This window comes from Australozyma saopauloensis, chromosome 1 (genome assembly GCF_035610405.1).
Source record: "Australozyma saopauloensis chromosome 1, complete sequence".
NCBI lineage: Eukaryota > Fungi > Ascomycota > Pichiomycetes > Serinales > Metschnikowiaceae > Australozyma > Australozyma saopauloensis.
This window is the reverse complement of record NC_086131.1, coordinates 236,778-255,260: the sequence shown is the minus strand read 5'-3', so window position 1 is coordinate 255,260 and position 18,483 is coordinate 236,778. Positions and strand designations below refer to the sequence as shown.

Here is an 18,483-nt window from a genome sequence, read left to right as displayed (position 1 = left end):
TACTTGGATCATGTATCTGCAAGACCAGAATTTATATAGAAATGCAAAGACCTTTCATTTTTGGTTTTGGAGTTTATTACAACATTCCAAGTTCTGATTCGTTCCAACCCTGGGTTCATTGGCTCGTGCAATCACTCTTATCACGCCAATGCGCGCGGCCCGCTTTCGGCAGCTAATAGAAAGACACTCAAGTAAGCAGGCTAAATGGGATGATAATTGGACTCAATGGCTGATCTATTAGCCTCAGTGTTTTTTTTATTTGTTTGAATTCAGCGATTCTTTGGGTAGAATATTTAGAATCTGCACTAGGATAAGAATGGAATGCTCTCCGTTTGTTTTCACCTAGAACCGTAGGTGTCATCTGACTACTAATTAATTGATTGACTCCATACTGTCAATCCCGGGCACAGACATGTACTTACTCATAACGGCGTATTAAATGCACTCTGGTGTAAACTCGTGTACGATCCAGGTGATATGCTTTCTTTGTGTCTTCATTTTATTGTTCTACTCTTTCCTTGTAATTGATTAGAACTGCCTGGTTATGTGTGTACACTCAACAGACCAGCTAAAAAAATATCAATTAAAATAGAAGCTTCGTATAGGATGAAGCCTTTCTCTGCTTATTGTTTTTTAATCTTTTCCAGTAAATATTTGGTCTCCACTTGTTCTCTAACATAACTCACTTAATTTTCAGACCTATGCCTCCGGGTAACCCCATCTCTCAAGTATATAAGAATCATCTCCAGCCAAAATTTCGACCTCTTCGTGCGGCATCCAGAACTTATACCGTGTTGCTTGTCTGTTCACGTTATCCCTACGAGTTGGCGAGTGTCAAGTTCTGGCCAGAACAATATCCAGTGATGGACATCGGCCATCTTAACGCCCTTTCATGAATATGGCTAACGCACTTGTGCATGGATGTTCATGAGGGCTGGGAGGTCAAACATACTGTAATCTGTAGAACACTTTAATTTGCTTGTATTTTTTTTTTTTCTGTTGTTGTTCTTCGTTTCGTCAGGAATCCCTTCATGAGACTTCTTTGTTTGTGGGTGTTGGTATATGGTCTCGTGTTTCACCTACTGGAATCTTGAGCCTTCGTCAATTAAAAAAGTTGCCTAAATGTACATGGAGAAATTACATACGTTGTCTGAAAACCACGAATTTAAGCTTTCATACAGACTCTATCAAAGCATTACTCAATAATGCAAGCACCTCTGGTCAGTGATTTCAAACGCTGTAAACAGATCCAATTCTCAAAAATGCAAGAAGTAAATTGATAGTGACCCCGAGGACTATTGCCATCTTCTGTGTGGTGTTGAACAGAGAATCATCCATCATTAAGAAAACCAAAGCGACAACACCAAGAAACGTGCCGAGTAAGAGGCCAATTAATAAATCTTCGTTGTGTAGAGTGCCCTCCAAATCCGCTTGTGCTCGGTCCTCGGCTACTGCCGGTTCGACTCCACCGCTACCATTGTTGCCTGCAACAGTTGATTCTAGCCAACGCTCTTCCAACTGCCGAATGTACTCTTGGCGGCTTTCGTCTTCTTCAACGTCAGTCACACCATTGTTAGTAGCTTGCTGTCTGAGTTCGGGAAAGTGGATCTGGTAGAATTGATCACGAAGGTTATTCACATCAACCTCGCTAACGCCTTGCAGTAGCAAACGGTCAAACCCAATCACGGGTGCATCTGTACTTTCTTGTTGTGCAATGCGGTCCAATTCCCTTTCGTTTTCAAGCTGCTGAGACGTTAAAGCTTCACCAACAAGACAATGTATGTATATTCTGATCAATTCCGTTGACTCGTTGAGGTTTTGGAGTTGCTGCAACTTGGGTCTTAGTATTTCAGTGTTGAAATTTGTATGATCATTAAGGACTCGCCCATTGTATATAAGTCGGAGCCTTCTGCGCTGCGTTGTGGGGTTTTTCTGTCGGATTATCATTTTACAAAATGAGGTATTGACAAGCTTATTGATGTCATCTTTTTGAGGATTATAGGAGATTGGGATATCCAAGTCTTGATTAGCATTTGAGCTTGCTTCAGTGTCAGAAAACCTCACTGTTATGACGATTTTCATGATTTTGAGTTGTGTTTATGTGGTAGTGTAGGAAGAAGCCCCAGCCTGATAGATTACTGTGGAGTACTTGAGCGATTGTGAGTCCGATTCAAACATGAATTAGAAAATGGTCCCAGATTTGGTGCGGTTTCTCATCTATTTCCTTTTCTTATTATTTATTTTTTTTTTCAAATTTTCTCAGTTGAACGAATGGATTTAGCAGGTGACGCTTTTGTTTCGTATGGCTTGAATGAGAACTTGTGTGAACAAAATATCAGTTGTGTTTAAAAAGAAAAGTTACCTCAATACACAGTCAAGTTTACCAAGTCATGTCGCGGGTTTCGTTGTAAGGAGTCTCTAAATATATTAGATAAATGATGATACATTATTAGTACTCCCCATGTCTCCCCTGTTACTGAAAGCGCACATGAAGGCGTGAATACCCTTGGCTAATGTCTGCATACCTAAAAGCAAATTTGAATAATTTCCTATATTTTAGTGAAGATTGTTCGAAACGGCAATATTTGCACAATATAGTTATGACCAAAATTTAACCCATAAGCTTCGTTCCTCATGGCCCAATGGTCAAGGCGTCTGGCTACGAAAGTAACCACTTCTGTTGGAACCAGAAGATTCCAGGTTCGACTCCTGGTGGGGAAGCTTACTTTTTTTCATTTTTGATTATGATTATCTCAATACTCTTCTTCTTAAAGCATGTTCCTTTTATTGCATAGCTTCTCATGCTCATTTCGATTTGGAGAACTTTGTTTTTGCGCTCCGTAATAGAACACAATCACTCTCTCGCCTGCTTTGCTCGTGTTGCACATCAGTGCTCTTGTATTCATTCAATCACATTTTGTGTCTTTTTTTTTTGTGTTCCTCGTATTTTCAATCAGTAGGTGCGTCTTGAATCGTTACCTCACAAGTTCGTCTAGAACTTGTGAGATTCAATCAAGTTACCAAAAAATAGCTTTATTTTTTTCGCAAAAAAATCTGTCTTTGTTTCCTCGTATACTTGATTTTCGGTTCAGTTGCTCGTATATCACTTGGTGAGTAATGCGATAGTGGTGTGACAGACGATATATATACCCCAGAAAAGACACCACTTTTCTTTTGTGCAACGACATGCTTCCAAATCCCATAAATATCCAAAAATGGATTGAAGAAAACGGAGACCTTCTTCAGCCTCCTGTCAATAACTACTGCGTTCACAGAGGCGGCTTCACGGTTATGATTGTTGGCGGACCCAATGAAAGAACGGACTACCACATCAACCAAACCCCAGAATACTTTCACCAGTTGAAAGGAGAAATGTGCTTGAAGGTTGTTGATGAAGGAGAGTTCAAGGATGTTGTGATCAAGGCTGGAGACTCGTTCTTGTTGCCTGGCAATGTTCCACACAACCCGGTCAGATTTGCTGACTCTATTGGTTTGGTGGTAGAGCAAGACCGCCCAGAAGGTGTGAATGACAAGGTTAGATGGTATTGCCGCAAGTGTAAGGAGATCATTCATGAAAAGGAGTTCTATTGTTACGACCTAGGGACTCAAGTGAAGGATGCAATCATCGCCTTCGATGGTGACATGGATGCTCGTACCTGTAAGAAGTGCGGTGAGTTGAATTTTTCGAGACCACAGTAATTCCAGAGACACTTTAATGAGGTATGAGGGTTTGGAAAGAACAGAAATGAGAAAATGACGAGATGGGATAGGTTGTGTTACATCCTTGATGACTATGTATTTAATTAAACGAACATGGTGTTCGGGTTGTTTAATATTTGATTTCTTAATGTAAGCTCTGTTATTCCGTAGCCAATGAAGGCACTGATGAAAGCACATTGTTTCGTGATAAATATCGACCGGATCAAGATCGTGAGAGCCGCCATTCAGTTCTAATTAGATAAAGATAGCAGTGTAAATAGGGTTGGTAGCCCTTACTCCAATTTCTCTTTGTAGAAGTGTTCTGCCTGCTCAAAACCCCACTCAACAGCCTTTTCTACCGGTTCATCGAAAAGGTATGGCAACACGGGAACAATTCCTAGTCCGATTGCCACTGGTCCATATGTTTTAATTGGCTTTGACTTGAAGTTCTTGAAGAGAATTGAGGAGTATCTCACTGCAGAGTGAATGGTGAAAGCAGGTAAAGCCATGGAGGCCAAACTCTGGAAAATACCTCTCTTGACAGCAACCGTCTTCCATTCAGTCTCCTCAGCAGGATCGTTTTTGTAAGCTTCAGCAATTGCCTTATTGGGGGGAGGGTATGGATAGTTCCATGGTTTGAGACCAGGGAAGAATCGGCCCTCATTCTTCAACTTTGCCTTCCAAGCGGCGTATCCAACATCACCAATCAAATATGCCCATGAGACACCATAACCTAAGGTCACCAAGTATGGATGTGCCACTGGACGGAAAGATTCTCCGATATCAGAAGTGTAGGCAACGTATCTGTGAGATGCCAAAAGGATGGTTCTGAATCTATTGGCGTAGGCAGCGTATCTGAGTGAGCCCTCTTCCTCGTTTTGAACGGCTTGGGTGGTGATATCGATTTCTTCTTTAGACATAATTGTTGGTGTTTGATGCTGGAAGTAGGTTGTATTTGGTAATTAGGTTCGCCCTCCTATCAGTTGCGTCACGTGCTATCCATTCCCAAAACTTTACCAATGATTGCTTATGAAGAATGATTGGATGTATGGTTTGATTTATTTAATAAGCTTTTTATTCGATGGCTGGGGTCTCTTTCTCAAGTGATTTAGGTATTTTAGTGGACTAAATTAATATTTTAGTAGTCATGTTGTTCATTTGCAAAGCTTGAGCATTTGCCTCAATAGTTAGGAATGAGATTACTAGGGCCATGTTTCAGCTCTGATTTTGAAAATCGTAATGAAAAAATATCCCCTAATATACTGCAAAAGAGGATGTTTGCAGCTGGCTGCAAGTTTTTTGAGACAAAAGTCTGTTTGTTCAATTTCCGGAAGCACTCCTTCATGGGCTCGCCATCGGCTTGAGCTAACATCCGAGATGCCAAAACGCCACTCGGGAACCGTTGCAAATGCTTCTTGTAAAATTAAAAATGTTGAATAGCTCTTCAATCACAAAATAAAAAACAATTCGATCAAATCTTCGAAGATAAGTTGGATATTTGCATACTTGACTACAGAGACATATAATGACCGTCTTGAATCCAAATTTTCAACGGACATAGCTACTCACTAATACTTCCGAGATTGAGACGGATTTTTGCCACCTTTTACAAGTCATCTTCTTACCTGCTAATTAGGATTCAAGTAGTAAAACTTCAGTCCGGTATGTCCCAGACGTGAGACCTTTCTGCAGGAGTAAATCTATTTTGCACCCAAATCTTTACACTGCTGTGATGGAACTTCACGTGACCACACCATGATCTGAAAGGATTGATTAGTGATAACGAGTGAAGATCAGCAAGTGTAGCTCGTTTGATGCTCATAATGCGCTCAATGTCAGTAATGAAATCAGCATGGAAACTGGCTTACCGTCATTCCAGTATAGCCTTGAGGTACAAAGCCACAGCGGTTCCCAGAAGTTCAAACCCACAACTATCATTCCCATGTTTGGACAAATTGGAACAGAAAAACAAGACGCTAGCATCCGCCATGAGTGAACAGCTGACTTTCTGTGCACCATCTGTCAACTCGCTAGAAGGAGGGCCGGAACCTTCATACTCGAGAGTTGTCACTGGTTTTGAAGTCTTCAAGTCTGACAGGCCCACATTCATGGACAATGGTGGATATCTACCCTCTTTTGAAATTGCTTACGAATCATGGGGTACCTTGAATGCTGCCAAGGATAATATGATTTTACTTCACACTGGTCTCTCGGCATCCTCGCATGCTAGGTCTCAGCCAAAGAACACTAAAAGCGGATGGTGGGAGAACTTCATCGGACCCGGTCAATACATAGATACAGATAAGTATTTTGTGGTTTGCACGAATGTTTTGGGTGGCTGTTATGGATCTACAGGCCCTTCATCTCGTGATCCTGCTACGGATGACTATTATGGGACTCGGTTCCCGATCATGACCATCAATGATATGGTGAGAGCTCAGAGAGAATTAGTAAGGGAAGTTTTTGGGGTGAAAAAGCTTCATGCTTCGGTTGGAGCTTCAATGGGTGGCATGCAATCACTTGCGTATGCCTGGGAATTTCCTGAAGAAGTTGAACATGTCATTAGCATTAGTGGATGCGCAAGATCGCATCCGTACTCTATTGCTCTCAGACACACACAGAGACAAGTCTTAATGAGTGATCCCAACTGGAACCGAGGATTTTATTACGATGGAATTCCTCCTCACGTAGGTATGAAGCTCGCAAGAGAGATTGCCACAGTGACTTATCGATCAGGTCCAGAGTGGGAGTCTCGATTTGGAAGAAACAGAGCCGATGACTCAAGGCCCGTCGCATTCTGTCCTGATTTCTTGGTGGAAACTTATCTAGATCACGCTGGAGAGAAGTTCTGCCTTGAATACGATGCAAATTCGCTCCTATACGTCCTGAAAGCCATGGATATTTTTGATCTTGGCTTGAAGAATCGGGAGAAAGCGTTTGAGGTCAGGTCCAAAAACGAAGAGCAATTTTTCAACGAAGTTTCAGAAACTCTGCAAGAAACACTACCCAAGGAGCCATATCAAGAAAAGATTAAAAAAGCCACTGAAACTCCAGAGGAATCCTGGAAGGATCTCCAAAATGGTATGAAAAAGATTGCAAACAAGAAGGTTTTGGTAATTGGTGTGGAGTCGGACATTTTGTTTCCAGTGTGGCAGCAAAGAGAGATAGCAGACGTGCTTCGATCAGTCAGCTCACAGCAAGAAAACATCCAATATTTGGAGTTAGGCACGAATGTCAGTAACTTTGGCCACGACACATTTTTGTTAAGTGTGGATCATTTTGGCCCTCGTGTAAAGAGCTTCTTGTCAAATTGAGGATAAGGATTTATGACGCATGTATTTTGAATGAATTAATTTAAGGAACAACTACGCAGTCACAGTAAGCATAGAAACTTCAGAGAGGTTTTCGAGCTGAGACTTTCATAATCATAGCCAATCATGATTCAATAAAACTCATCTCCTAAACGAAAGGGTCCATGCCTTATGAACAAAATATTTCATATATTAAACACCATTTTAATTAAATGTCAATGTTGTGGATGTATGTAAGCGATAAGAATGAAACTGTGCAAATGATTAGGGTGGAACTTAAGATCGCAACATTGAGTGAGAAAGAGCGTTTATCCGAGAGAGCCATAGCTGGAATCCAACTCATAACCAAGCTTGCGAGACAAATTGTACACCCTGGTTCTGATAGCTTCCACAACGACCTTTGCCAAACCGGTATTTCTCTGTCTGGAACCAGAAGTGTCGTCGTGATGTGGGAGCAAATGATCATGCGAACTAAGAGAAACAAATAGAGCAAAGGGCACTAGCCAGACACATATTCCGAAAAACGAGACCACCTCTGCGAACAGAGGAACGTGAGGAGCATGGTATCCATTCTTGAGTCTCTCTTGGAACAGAGGAACATGTGGATTCTGAAAATGACTGAACCACAAAAAGTGATTCATAATCACTAAGACACAAGAGGCAAGGAAAATGGGCGAAGTCAACTGCACATATGGAAACTTGGCTAGGTTTTGCAAGTAAACGAAGTACGAGAAAATCAGGAAAAGCAGTAGGAAGAAAGGGAATGAGTCGAAAAGCCACAAGAGGACGAACATGACCATTATTCCGTAAATGACTCTCGTGAGGAGTCTTTTGGTTGGCTCTGTGTGTTCTTCAACCAATTCAGAAAGATAATATAACCCCAGTGCAATTGCTAGAACGAGCAAGAAGAATCCCACTACGATTCCCATATATGAAAGAAGAAGCAAGAACATCTCTGATTAATTGAAGCTGCCGAGTTTGGCGCGATCGTGTACCCTGGGAGAAGACTTGAGTTTGGCAAGTTCTTAGTAGTTGTTGTGCTAGTCTGGGGGAACACCGTATCAATAACAGAACAAAAATAAAACAAAATAAAACAAAGAAATCACAAAAAACTAGAAGAAATCAAGTACCTGTATAGAATTGAATTAGTAGTTATTTATTAATTTTAAGAACAACTTTGCTCTGTGACTTTATGTATGCACACATTCTAATCAATCATAAATCTCGATTGGAGGGATTCTATCGGTATTGAAGAACCAATTTTCTCCATCTAACTCCCTTTGAAGCCAATCAACAGGGAAAAGAACAAGATGTCCTTGTATTTCCTCCAAAACGCGCTGCGCAGAGTCTCTCTCGAAGATCTTCTCTCCTGCTTTGGCTCTGCGGCGGTTGCTAAAGGTTCCAGCACGTCTTCTCACTTTTTTGGTGGTATCGCTTCTCTTTTTAGCATCAAATGATTTGCCGTCTGCCTTACCATTAACACTTCCATTTGCTTCTCCATTGATCCGCTCTGATCTTGACTCACTAGAGCTATCGATCAAATCGTCATCATCTCCCTCTTCACCTTCGGTTTCCAGGCTTGAAGCGTCCCCGTCCCTGTTATCATCATGCTCGGCAATTGAGTCTGGGACGTTGAATCTGGCTCTTTCACCCGATCTACCCTGTCTGTCGCGATCACCTGAAGGGATGTCACCTAGGATGCCAGCTTCTGGCTGATAGTCGCTGATGTTTATGGTTGCGTGACTACTTTTCCGTTGATGAGATTTCGATTCTTGACCCGGTCTCTCTGATTCAAACAGACGTTTCTCCCTCCTAGAATCAGCATCTCGGGCTTGAGAAACCTGGAATCCTTTGTTCAACTTCATGAATTGCATGTAGGTGGCCCACGATCTCACAGTGTCGTCGGGTTGACAATGAAAGATTAGGCGGAAGATATCTGTGTTCTTTCTTGCAATTTCATACCAGAGATCTTCATAGAATTCAGGATCAAGAGGATCTTGAAAGCAGTATGGGTCCACAAACTTGGTGACTATATCAGTTGCCTGAGCGTTGATACCTCTCATGGTCTCTTTGAAGGCTTCATCATCAAGAGTTACAATAGGAATCTGCTCGGTGATGGACTCCCCAGTTGTAGCATCTTGCGTTTCAAGATTAACATCGCTAACAACATCGTTGGCCTGCACCAATCCGTTCACGTCACTGGATCTCGCTGGGCTGTCACTGTGTTGTTCTTTGGAACTTTCAGGAGAATGACTGGCACCCACATCCTTGTGCAATTTCTTGGCTGCGGAAATGTTAGTTGAGGCCCGGACACACGATGGCAATCCAGCTGCGACACGTCTTTTGCGCTCTATTTCAGATTGTTCAGCATCTCTGGCAGCGACACGTTGCAAGTAAGCGATTTTTTTGAGGAAAAGCCATTTCTCCCGGTTTCTCGTGTTTGTCTCAGCCTGGCTGTGATGTTCTTCATCGGAATCAAGGAACATATAGACGCTGTTGATATCCGGGAGGAAAGATTTGTTTGGTTTATCTTCCTCATAGGCATGCGCGAGCCTCTTCAAATATTTAGCATTGTCAAGCCTAGCGAGGCGAGCTTGTTTAGATCTATACTTGTCGATACCTTCTCCATAAACATCACGCTTGTGATTGATATTTTGCTGGACCCTTGGATCGAAAGAATGTTTCTTGCGCTCACGAATTCCAACATTGGCTTCTCTAGGACCCGTTCTGTTGTTGAAGGAAATAGGAAGGGCCATTGGCTCCGCAGTATCATCAGGTGTTGCATCAAATGGCACCTTGTGAATTTCGGGTTTAAAGCCACATGATTCTTGATATTTTCTCCAGAGCGGCGTACCGTCAGATTCTTGCAAAACATATCTGGCTGCAAGCTCAACAGCAGCAGATAGAACTTGACCTTCAGAGTCCGATAATTCGTGCGACTGAGCCTTCAACCCGTCTTCTGTCTTGGCAAATTGTAGAATTTTTTCGAACTTTCTTTCCACAACATCAAGTATATCCACAGCAACACCTAGATGTTCTCTCATGAGTCTCATCCGCAAAGTGTGTGCAAACTTACCTACGCGAACTGCTTGTCCGTTCATTGTAGACTTGATTGTTTCTGTATCTCTCACAATTGCGGCAACCTCAGAGTCTCTTGAACCTCTCATAGATCTTTCGTTGATATTAGCACTTCCAATGATGGCGATTCTGTCGTCGACAATCATCGTCTTTGCATGGATGTAGAGTTGCTCTGTCACAAGCGTACGATCTGGACCCAAAATTCCCCATTTTCTCAAAGAAAAGAACTGAATATAATCATCGGGGTTAATCCCGGCTTTTCTCAATTTTGCGAAAAGACTTGACGTTCCTCTAGAGATCGACATATACTGACATTGCATCACAACTCTGACCGAGGAACCATCAATCTGGTCAACTTGGCTCTCGAATCCTGGGACCAAAGGAATAACAATGATAGCTCTCCAAGCTGTACCTTCTTTCTTGGCTCGAATAATTCTGTCAACTATAGCATCACCGACACGATTCTTGATCTCGGTACCATCAATGAAGCACGAGGTCACAAAGAATTGATTTTCAATATAAATACAATGCTCCGAGTTCTCAATTAATTTTAAGTATGCTTGGTGAATACTTTCTTCGTGTTCTTTGAGCCCTAAAGACCAATTTCCAGCGGAACGAAGGATTTGCACCTCACAGCTTCCAGTCAAATTGAGGTCATTGAGCTGCTCAGGGGTAAGGTCAGGTGGAGGAGTGAGGAGTGGAGTTAGACGACTAGGACGCTTTTGTCTGAGTAAGTAGTTCCATCTTTGGACAAAATGGCGCGACAAATCTCTTGCGACTTCTCCTGATGTCATCATATGAATATCGTGCCAGGGCATTCTTGGAGTGGTGTTTCGATCATACAAAGTTTCGTATGGTTTATCAAGATTTGAGAAGTCTTTGACACGAGTGTTTGAGTAGTCTTTGCCCGGGAAGATGTTGAAGGAATCGAATTGCTCGGGCGTTAAATTGCTCTGGTCTAAGTTCGTGAAACCAATATTCGAGTCGTCCGAGAGGACATGATCAGGAGTATCATATCTTCCATAGCACAAGTCCAAACCACCAATGAATGCCACGTTGTAATCCACAATACATAGTTTCTCATGATGTGCCCAGAAAAAGGTGTTTTGCAAAAGTTGGTTTGGAGAGCGGATTATGTGAATGTTCTCCTGATTCAATGAAACGATAGAATGCTTTGTGTACAAGGAATCAATTGGGATAATGGTTCCGACATTTCTGTAAACGATGACAAAAATCTTAACACCCTGTTGCGCCTTTCTTTGCAATATTCTGTCAATACGAAACTGCTGATTTCCGTTCGCAGGACGACGGAGATAGAGCTCCGGAGAAAGCCACCAATCATGGATAAAAATCACGTCTTTTGCCATTTCCATGGCGGCAGAAGCGGCCCAGAAGTAGTCTCGGGCATCAACCAACCATTGGGCGTAGCAATTCTTTCTGACAGGAGCAAAAGAATTAAACCGATGCTTCTCAGCCCAGACAGTGCTCTTCACCATTTCATTTAGCGATTGAAGCCATAATTTTTGCTCAATCCGGGACTTTGGAAGTATGACCAATTTTCTTTCGTTGTTTTCTAATGTGATTTTAAGATGCGTGAAAACTTGATCTTGAACCTTATCCGCAAGTCGATTTGCTGCTTCGACTTGAGATTGGGACTCCTCTGCATAGTCTGAGTCCAGATCAGAGCCTCTTCCATCACCTGGGTCCAGGGATTCGCCTTTACCCAAGATCTTGAAGGAGGGATCCACCATAAACACCTCCAATGGCGTTGTGGAAATAATGTCTGGCACATACATCACATAACTTCCTCTCACAAGGAACCACTTTTCCGATCTTCTGTCAATCATTGATTTAAGATCGTTTGCTTTGAAATGGCCAACTCTCCAGCCTTGTGAGCGAGCGGTTCCTCCAACATGAATAACACCTTGCTTTCCTATGTAACCAGTTTCGTAGTTCAAAAGAGAAGATATGGGAGAAATCTCGAAAAATTGGAAAAGACGATTGGATTGAGGTCTCATGGCAACCTGTATGATGAGTTCTTTTAAATAATTTTCGATTTCCAAGGTATATTGTTGGTTTTTTATGGCCCTGGTGCGCATTTGCTCAGGGGAGTCGAATCCAGCCGAAGATATGGACGATTGAGCGCTGAAGTGAGCTCGTAGAGTTGAAAATCTCTCTCTTAGACTGTGATTGCTCAAGTTTGATTGAACATCGTTATTGAACTCCTCGGATATTCTTGGAGCCTGGTTTGGACTAGATATATTAGGCGTTCCATTGGCTGGCTTTGGCAAACTAACCACTCTGAGGTCAGTGTTCCGTTTAAGTAAAGGAGGTACAGGGTATTTCGGGAGATCGGAAGTTTTAAAAGATGTTCTGACACCAAGCCATTTGAGTCGGGAGTGCAAATAGAGGACATCTTTTGCGGTTTTCTCGATTGACCACTTGATCCGCTGAGGTGCCACGCCATACTGCAAATCAATTTTAAATTTACGGTTTTTTGTAAGTGGTGAGCGAGAGATATCGGTGACTTTCATGCTCATCAAAGAAAGAAGAAGAGGTGCACGAGCTATTCCATGTTCGTCTTCACAAAAACATGAAGCTACGAGATTGACAGCGGGCCCGCCGAGAGTCAATGCATTCAAAAGATCAACGGCTCTTTTCGCGGCTTCTATGTCATCAGAAGATGGCTCCAAGGAGTCAGCATCCCCATCAGCGACCTCAGGCCGGCGGTCCTTATCCTTTGTCTTTTTCCGGAATATGTTGAACAAATTTCGGGACGACTTTCTGTTTTCATCGTTGAACTGGACAGAATTTGGTTTGGGACCAAAGAGGGTGGTGGTTGATCTACGAAAAGAAGAGAAATGCGAGCTTGTGTTCGCTCTTGCTGGCTGCTTTTGACGCTCTTCGTCATGAGCAAGATTGGTTACGGGATCTACTGCAGAATCTGAACTTGCCACTCGTTGTATAGGTGCACCGGCGTCCTCGGCCTCCACACTTCTCATATCGTCATCACTAAAAGGCATATTGGAGTTGTAGTTGTCATCATCGGTGTCTGGATTCAGGTATCGAGCCTCTTTCGGGTCGGGCCGAGCAGCAAACATGCTGAAGGAGTTTCCGATTATGTTATTCGAATTTTCATGGCGTAGAGGTGTTGATCTGACCTTGCCGTAAGTGTTTGAGACAACGTCGGACGCCGAAACATGACGGTCCGGACCATTCGGGGATGAAGGGACCTCTGGTTGCGGCATTCGGCTGGGAGGAGCGCACACTGGGCTTAATTGGTGGTAACTGGTGGCTGAATAGCTGGTGTTGCTTGGTGTTATTACAATACTGTGTATGAGGTTCTTGCGCACAGGTTTAATTAGAGACTATTCTAACATAATCAGTTTTATGGTTTCGTAGAAATGACAGCACTTATATTTTAGATCTGAAAGTAATTGGGCTTACGAAATTTGTATTATGTGCTTCGCGTTTTCTCTGCCTATGTGTCATCTGAACAGACGCTCATGCTACACACGACACATGTAGTTCACGCAATACATATATGAACTATAATTAGCAAATGCGATCACTAATCGGTGAAAATATCAGTCATTAGTCTTTGCTTGTGTCCAAGCCAAAGGGCATATTCTGTATGGTCCTTCAAGTCTCCATCACTGGTGCGTGGGTGTATCAAAACAGACAACTTTCCATGATTCAATTGGTAAAATCCTATGAGACGACCAACCAACGCGGGATCGTATACTCCAGCGGTATCCAATTCCCACATGTTGATGGGGTGAGGGCCAATGGGCCTGTTCCAGGGCTCTTCTATGTGGATTTTGCCGGAAGCGAGTTCCTCTGCGAATTCAGCAGCAACTAGGTCGCGGAACTTCAAGCAAAATTCTGTTTCTTTTTTGTCGCTGCCATTGAAATACGTGTGGAAGTCGTAGCTTCTGATCCGGGAGGCCATTATTCACAAGTAACGAAAAAAACAAGCACGAGAATGTTATATCTTCAAAAGAAGAAGTGCAATTTTGAATAAATCAAATGTTTTCCGTATCAGGAGTTTGTTTTCTCCACAAAAATAGTCCATGTACCCATGGATCTCATGTCCTATTTATATGCTGGACCACTTTGACTAAGCATTACGTTCCTTAGTCAATGCCGGCTTATCGTGCGGCAAAACCGCACCACATTGTAATTTTCATAAACCGAATGAGTAATCCTATTTGAACTGTTTATGAACTGATAGAGAAATCTGACGGCAATCAATTAAAACCAAGAGTCCGAATTATGTGGCTCTTGCCATAGAAATTGAAGACAGTGACTGAAAAAAGTCATGTTTTAAAGTGATAATAGAAACTCACCAGTCTTATCGACTCGAAAATCAGGTTTCAATATCCTGTAGATTTACATAGACATAATCGGTGTCTCCTGTTTCTAAGTCATTTCTGCTCCGCTGACGAATCCAGAATCTTTGAGTCAACACACAGAAAATTAGTGATAGCAGGCTACCAAAGCAATTGTAGTAAATATCCTCAGGATCGAAAACCCTCTTTGGGTTCACAAGGTGCTGCACAAACTCCAGAGCGATCGAAGCACCTAACGTCATGAATATGAATGTGATTTTCCAAGGTCGCTGAATATTGAACATGAAATAGAATTCCCCTGTTAGGATCGCAAAGACGCTAAAGTGGAGTATCTTGTCATGTCCGAAGCTTATCAGTGCAAATCCTAAGTATGCAGCTATCAACAAAGACACAACGAATACTTGTTATTAGTAAGAATAAAGTTGAGAAAATCATTAAAGAATATGGTTCACAAGTCAACTGAGAACATACATAGAAGTACCGGTCGCCTCAATATCGATGGATCAAGAATTTGCATAAACATGTCAAACAGTCAATTGGGCTAACTTAAGCACACGGTTTACGGCAAGAAGGAACTTGAATCGCACTGAGAGAGTAACAATGCAATATCTCAATAGTTTCTGTCGATTGCTTAGATTCTTAGACCATGTACACCAGTCTCTTTCTTTTACCCCAGGATGTCTGGCATTAGACATCGAAAAAGTAGATTTCTGAGATTTTGCAGTGGATTAGGAAAATCTAAAAAGCCGAGTTTCTGAAAACTTTCAATTCTTTCTTTTGACTAATTTTTTTTGAGCTTCTTAAGAATCTACAACTGAACGCTTGAGCTATCTAACCAATACACCATATGAGACCATCACGACAACTACTATCGCTCAAGTACCTAAAATCGTCTTTGCCGAAAGTCCCCACTACGGTCGAACCCTTGAGCTTTGCCACAGAAACGAAAGCCCGAAATGTAGACCTATCCTCTTTGGTTTGGGATGCCAAAGATCTCAATCAATACTTTAGATTCCTGTCATTCCTAGAGCCACTGCCGGCTCAAATGTCCAAAGCGGACAAAATGTTTCAGGTTCTCAAAACGAAACACGAATGGACATGTGCGTCTTACTCGGATATTCCAGACATAAAGGTCAAACAGAAGGAAGAAGAACGTCAGTACAGACTTGATCTGGTCGAACCATATCAATGGAACGATTATCACAAGAGCTTGCAACAATCGCGAACATCGTTTGGCATCGAGACCCTGCTTCTAAGGCCATTGCCTGAGGTTTTATTCGTAGGGCACACCAATGCTGGAAAATCAAGTCTTATAAATAATGTCTTTGCACAAAAAGAACTGTCGCGCAAGGACAGCTCTGAGGCAGACTTGGCATTCGAATCCAAGCAGGCAGGTTTCACCAAATGCTTGGTCTGTTTCAATGTGAGCTCGAAACTACGCCTCATTGATACTCCTGGGTACGGAAATCGCTCAATTGAGAACCAGGGAAGTTTGGTTTTAGATTATGTTCTGCAAAGACCGCAATTGAGAATGACTTACATGATTGTGGATGGCGTAGCTGGATTCAAGCAGGAGGACGAACAAATCATGAACTACCTACAAGAAAGCAAAAGCCCTTTTGAAATAGTGTTCACGAGATTGGACGAGGTGGTCAAGAAAAAATTTCCCCGGGAAATCATCAAGAAGAAGGTTCTTAGCGATGAAAAAGCTGCCACTGCTTTGGCCTCTCAAGGCAACAGTCAAGTGGTGGAGCATTTCTTGGAGATGATAGGTAACGCTGAATTAATCCAATACTCGATGTTATCAGGTGTTCATTTCAATAATTCCAGGTGCAATAACATTCTCAAAAGGCGCACGGGCTATAGAGAGTTGCGAGGGTCCATCTTGAACAGTTGTGGCCTTTGATCGGCGTGGACCAGACACTGTACATAGTTCTACAAGGGTTTAATACTATATCGTTTTATGAAGTGTAATTTACATGCAATCAAAGTAGAATGGGCAAGGCAAGGATCTATGGTCTTTAGAAACGACCACCACGGCCACCGAAAGAGCCACCACGGCCACCACCACGGCCACCGAAAGATCCACCACGGCCACCACCGCGACCGCCAAAAGAGCCACCGCGAGCACCTCCGCGGCCACCGAAGCCACCACGGCTACCGCCACGGCCACCAAAGGATCCACCACGAGCACCACCTCTACCGCCAAAACCACCACGGCCACCACGAGCAGCACCGCCGGTAGATTTTCTCTTTGGCTTAGGGCCAACCTCCTTTGGCTTAGGCAAGAATCTCTCCATAGGAAGCAACTTGTCTGGAGCTATGTAGAACTTGTCACCATCCTTGAAAGAAGAGGCTTGAACACCCTCAGAAGGCTTAATGGTGAAGAAGACCTCGTTCAATGGACCCAAGATCTCGTCGACCTTACCAATTTGAGTCTTGTTTTCCAAGTAGATTGGAGCGTTGAAGTATGGGATCTTGACGTTGATGGAGCGACACACAATGTCACCCTCACAGGAGTGCAAAAAAGAGCCCATTTCCAATACGGAGTCGGGTGGACCCTGTGGGGCATTGAAGCCACCACGGGCACCACCACGACCGCCTCTAAAGCCACCTCTACCTCTGTTCATTGTGGTTAAATTTGGTATGGATGGATAGTGGGATTGTATGGGGCAGAGATTTTCGAGGTGATGAGATGGTGCACGGGTGTACGGCTGCGATGAGAATTGATCCAAAGAGATGGGACAGTGCTTATCTGGGTGTTCGTGGATTCCTGAGAATACATTCTCTATCCATTCGATTGTCATGAAATAAGACTGTCTTTTTTTTTTTTTCAATTTTTTTTTGGATTTGTTCACTTTTGGAAAATCTAATCAATGAATCTCATTTTCATTGGATAAGTTAGAATTCGGAAAGGGAAGGGAAAACTTAGGAGTGAAGGGATTAACTTCTCGAATTTTGAAAGTTTCAGTCATTTACAATCAAGACTTTTCGTAGTTAGCTTTCAACAAATACTTTCAGTCTGTAGCTCACTGTTGCAAGGGTTAGCTTGTCGCAGAGTGGAAATACTCGAGATTGAATTCAACCAAATTGAAGGAAAATGGACTTTTTGGGTACTCAAATTGTTTAATTGTGCTTGAAGTTAAATTTTTAGGTGTTGACGTAAGGGTTTTATAGGCACCGGAAGAAAGGTGACATACAACATCTTTGGACAAAGGTCGCTTTCGAGCTCGGTAACAAAATTGATTTGAGTTCAAAAACTCACAAAGACATTCTTTTTGTTGTTCTGATTATGGGACATGCGTAAACAATATCCTCAGAGTTTCCAAAAATTGGCGGTCTGAAATTAATGCCTTTGCGAGATAATTCGAAGCCAATCCAGCGGCTTTATCGGCCCGAGAATGCATTCGTCGAGTCGGTTCAAATCTATTACACGTAACACGTGAAACTTATATTTCCACTCCATTCTCGAGAATATTTCCAATCAGGATACCTGGTGGAGGTGTATTTGGCCATGTCTCTACTAACTTTCGGCTTCATGGTATTCATACGTACAATGATCCACTTGATTGTGCAAACCAAAAGAAAAAACTGTCAAAGAAATTTGAGACAAATAAAACAGAAAGCAAAAAGAATAAAATAGAAAAAAAAAAAACGCTCAAACTTTCATGTATTAATCTCCCCAATGGTTCGAGTCCCCATGCCCCCATTAGCTACCATCCGATACCCGCACCCGGTACATCCTAGATCTCTATACCCCGTATTGCTCAGTACTGTATCGTTCAACCACTATCCACCAAACTACCATGAGTTTCTCTCAGCGTATGTGGCTCAATTCCCCTCCGATTTGGAGGCAAACATTATTTCCGGAAATGTACTAACAAATCAGCATCGACCACCACGTTCAAAGTGGGGCTCACCCAGGATGAGAAGGAACTCTACTCTCTGTTGTTCAGGTCGCTAGACCCTGAACGAAGCGGCATTGTCACCGGAGAAAAGGCCAGATTGACCTTCGAGAAGTCCGGCTTGCCTCCGAACATCTT

The 18,483-nt window shown here is 42.6% G+C and overlaps 9 protein-coding genes and 1 non-coding gene across 10 annotated transcripts; 4 read left to right on the top strand and 6 right to left on the bottom strand.

Annotated features, from left to right (window-relative positions):
• Positions 1–1,230: 1,230 nt before the first annotated feature.
• On the bottom strand, positions 1,231–2,082 carry PUMCH_000125 (uncharacterized protein; the record flags this gene model as incomplete). The annotated part of the gene is made up of 1 exon (XM_063019220.1): positions 1,231–2,082. The coding sequence occupies one exon, from the start codon at positions 2,080–2,082 to the stop codon at positions 1,231–1,233; it is 852 nt and encodes a 283-aa protein (XP_062875290.1).
• A 546-nt stretch (positions 2,083–2,628) lies between these two features.
• PUMCH_000124 lies at positions 2,629–2,721 on the top strand. The gene has a single exon. It is a non-coding gene; the product is annotated as a tRNA-Arg (tRNA).
• Positions 2,722–3,186: 465 nt separating this feature from the next.
• Positions 3,187–3,699, top strand: PUMCH_000123 (uncharacterized protein; the record flags this gene model as incomplete). Its single annotated transcript, XM_063019219.1, has 1 exon — positions 3,187–3,699. One exon carries the CDS (start codon positions 3,187–3,189, stop codon positions 3,697–3,699), a length of 513 nt encoding a protein of 170 aa, XP_062875289.1.
• Positions 3,700–3,992: 293 nt separating this feature from the next.
• On the bottom strand, positions 3,993–4,619 carry PUMCH_000122 (uncharacterized protein; the record flags this gene model as incomplete). The annotated part of the gene is made up of 1 exon (XM_063019218.1): positions 3,993–4,619. The coding sequence occupies one exon, from the start codon at positions 4,617–4,619 to the stop codon at positions 3,993–3,995; it is 627 nt and encodes a 208-aa protein (XP_062875288.1).
• An 894-nt stretch (positions 4,620–5,513) lies between these two features.
• Positions 5,514–7,013, top strand: PUMCH_000121 (uncharacterized protein; the record flags this gene model as incomplete). The annotated part of the gene is made up of 1 exon (XM_063019217.1): positions 5,514–7,013. One exon carries the CDS (start codon positions 5,514–5,516, stop codon positions 7,011–7,013), a length of 1,500 nt encoding a protein of 499 aa, XP_062875287.1.
• A 305-nt stretch (positions 7,014–7,318) lies between these two features.
• PUMCH_000120 (uncharacterized protein) lies at positions 7,319–7,963 on the bottom strand (the record flags this gene model as incomplete). Its single annotated transcript, XM_063019216.1, has 1 exon — positions 7,319–7,963. One exon carries the CDS (start codon positions 7,961–7,963, stop codon positions 7,319–7,321), a length of 645 nt encoding a protein of 214 aa, XP_062875286.1.
• A 258-nt stretch (positions 7,964–8,221) lies between these two features.
• On the bottom strand, positions 8,222–13,336 carry PUMCH_000119 (uncharacterized protein; the record flags this gene model as incomplete). Its single annotated transcript, XM_063019215.1, has 1 exon — positions 8,222–13,336. The coding sequence occupies one exon, from the start codon at positions 13,334–13,336 to the stop codon at positions 8,222–8,224; it is 5,115 nt and encodes a 1,704-aa protein (XP_062875285.1).
• A 323-nt stretch (positions 13,337–13,659) lies between these two features.
• PUMCH_000118 (uncharacterized protein) lies at positions 13,660–14,040 on the bottom strand (the record flags this gene model as incomplete). Its single annotated transcript, XM_063019214.1, has 1 exon — positions 13,660–14,040. The coding sequence occupies one exon, from the start codon at positions 14,038–14,040 to the stop codon at positions 13,660–13,662; it is 381 nt and encodes a 126-aa protein (XP_062875284.1).
• A 1,247-nt stretch (positions 14,041–15,287) lies between these two features.
• Positions 15,288–16,346, top strand: PUMCH_000117 (uncharacterized protein; the record flags this gene model as incomplete). The annotated part of the gene is made up of 1 exon (XM_063019213.1): positions 15,288–16,346. One exon carries the CDS (start codon positions 15,288–15,290, stop codon positions 16,344–16,346), a length of 1,059 nt encoding a protein of 352 aa, XP_062875283.1.
• Positions 16,347–16,461: 115 nt separating this feature from the next.
• On the bottom strand, positions 16,462–17,247 carry PUMCH_000116 (uncharacterized protein; the record flags this gene model as incomplete). Its single annotated transcript, XM_063019212.1, has 1 exon — positions 16,462–17,247. The coding sequence occupies one exon, from the start codon at positions 17,245–17,247 to the stop codon at positions 16,462–16,464; it is 786 nt and encodes a 261-aa protein (XP_062875282.1).
• Positions 17,248–18,483: the final 1,236 nt, after the last annotated feature.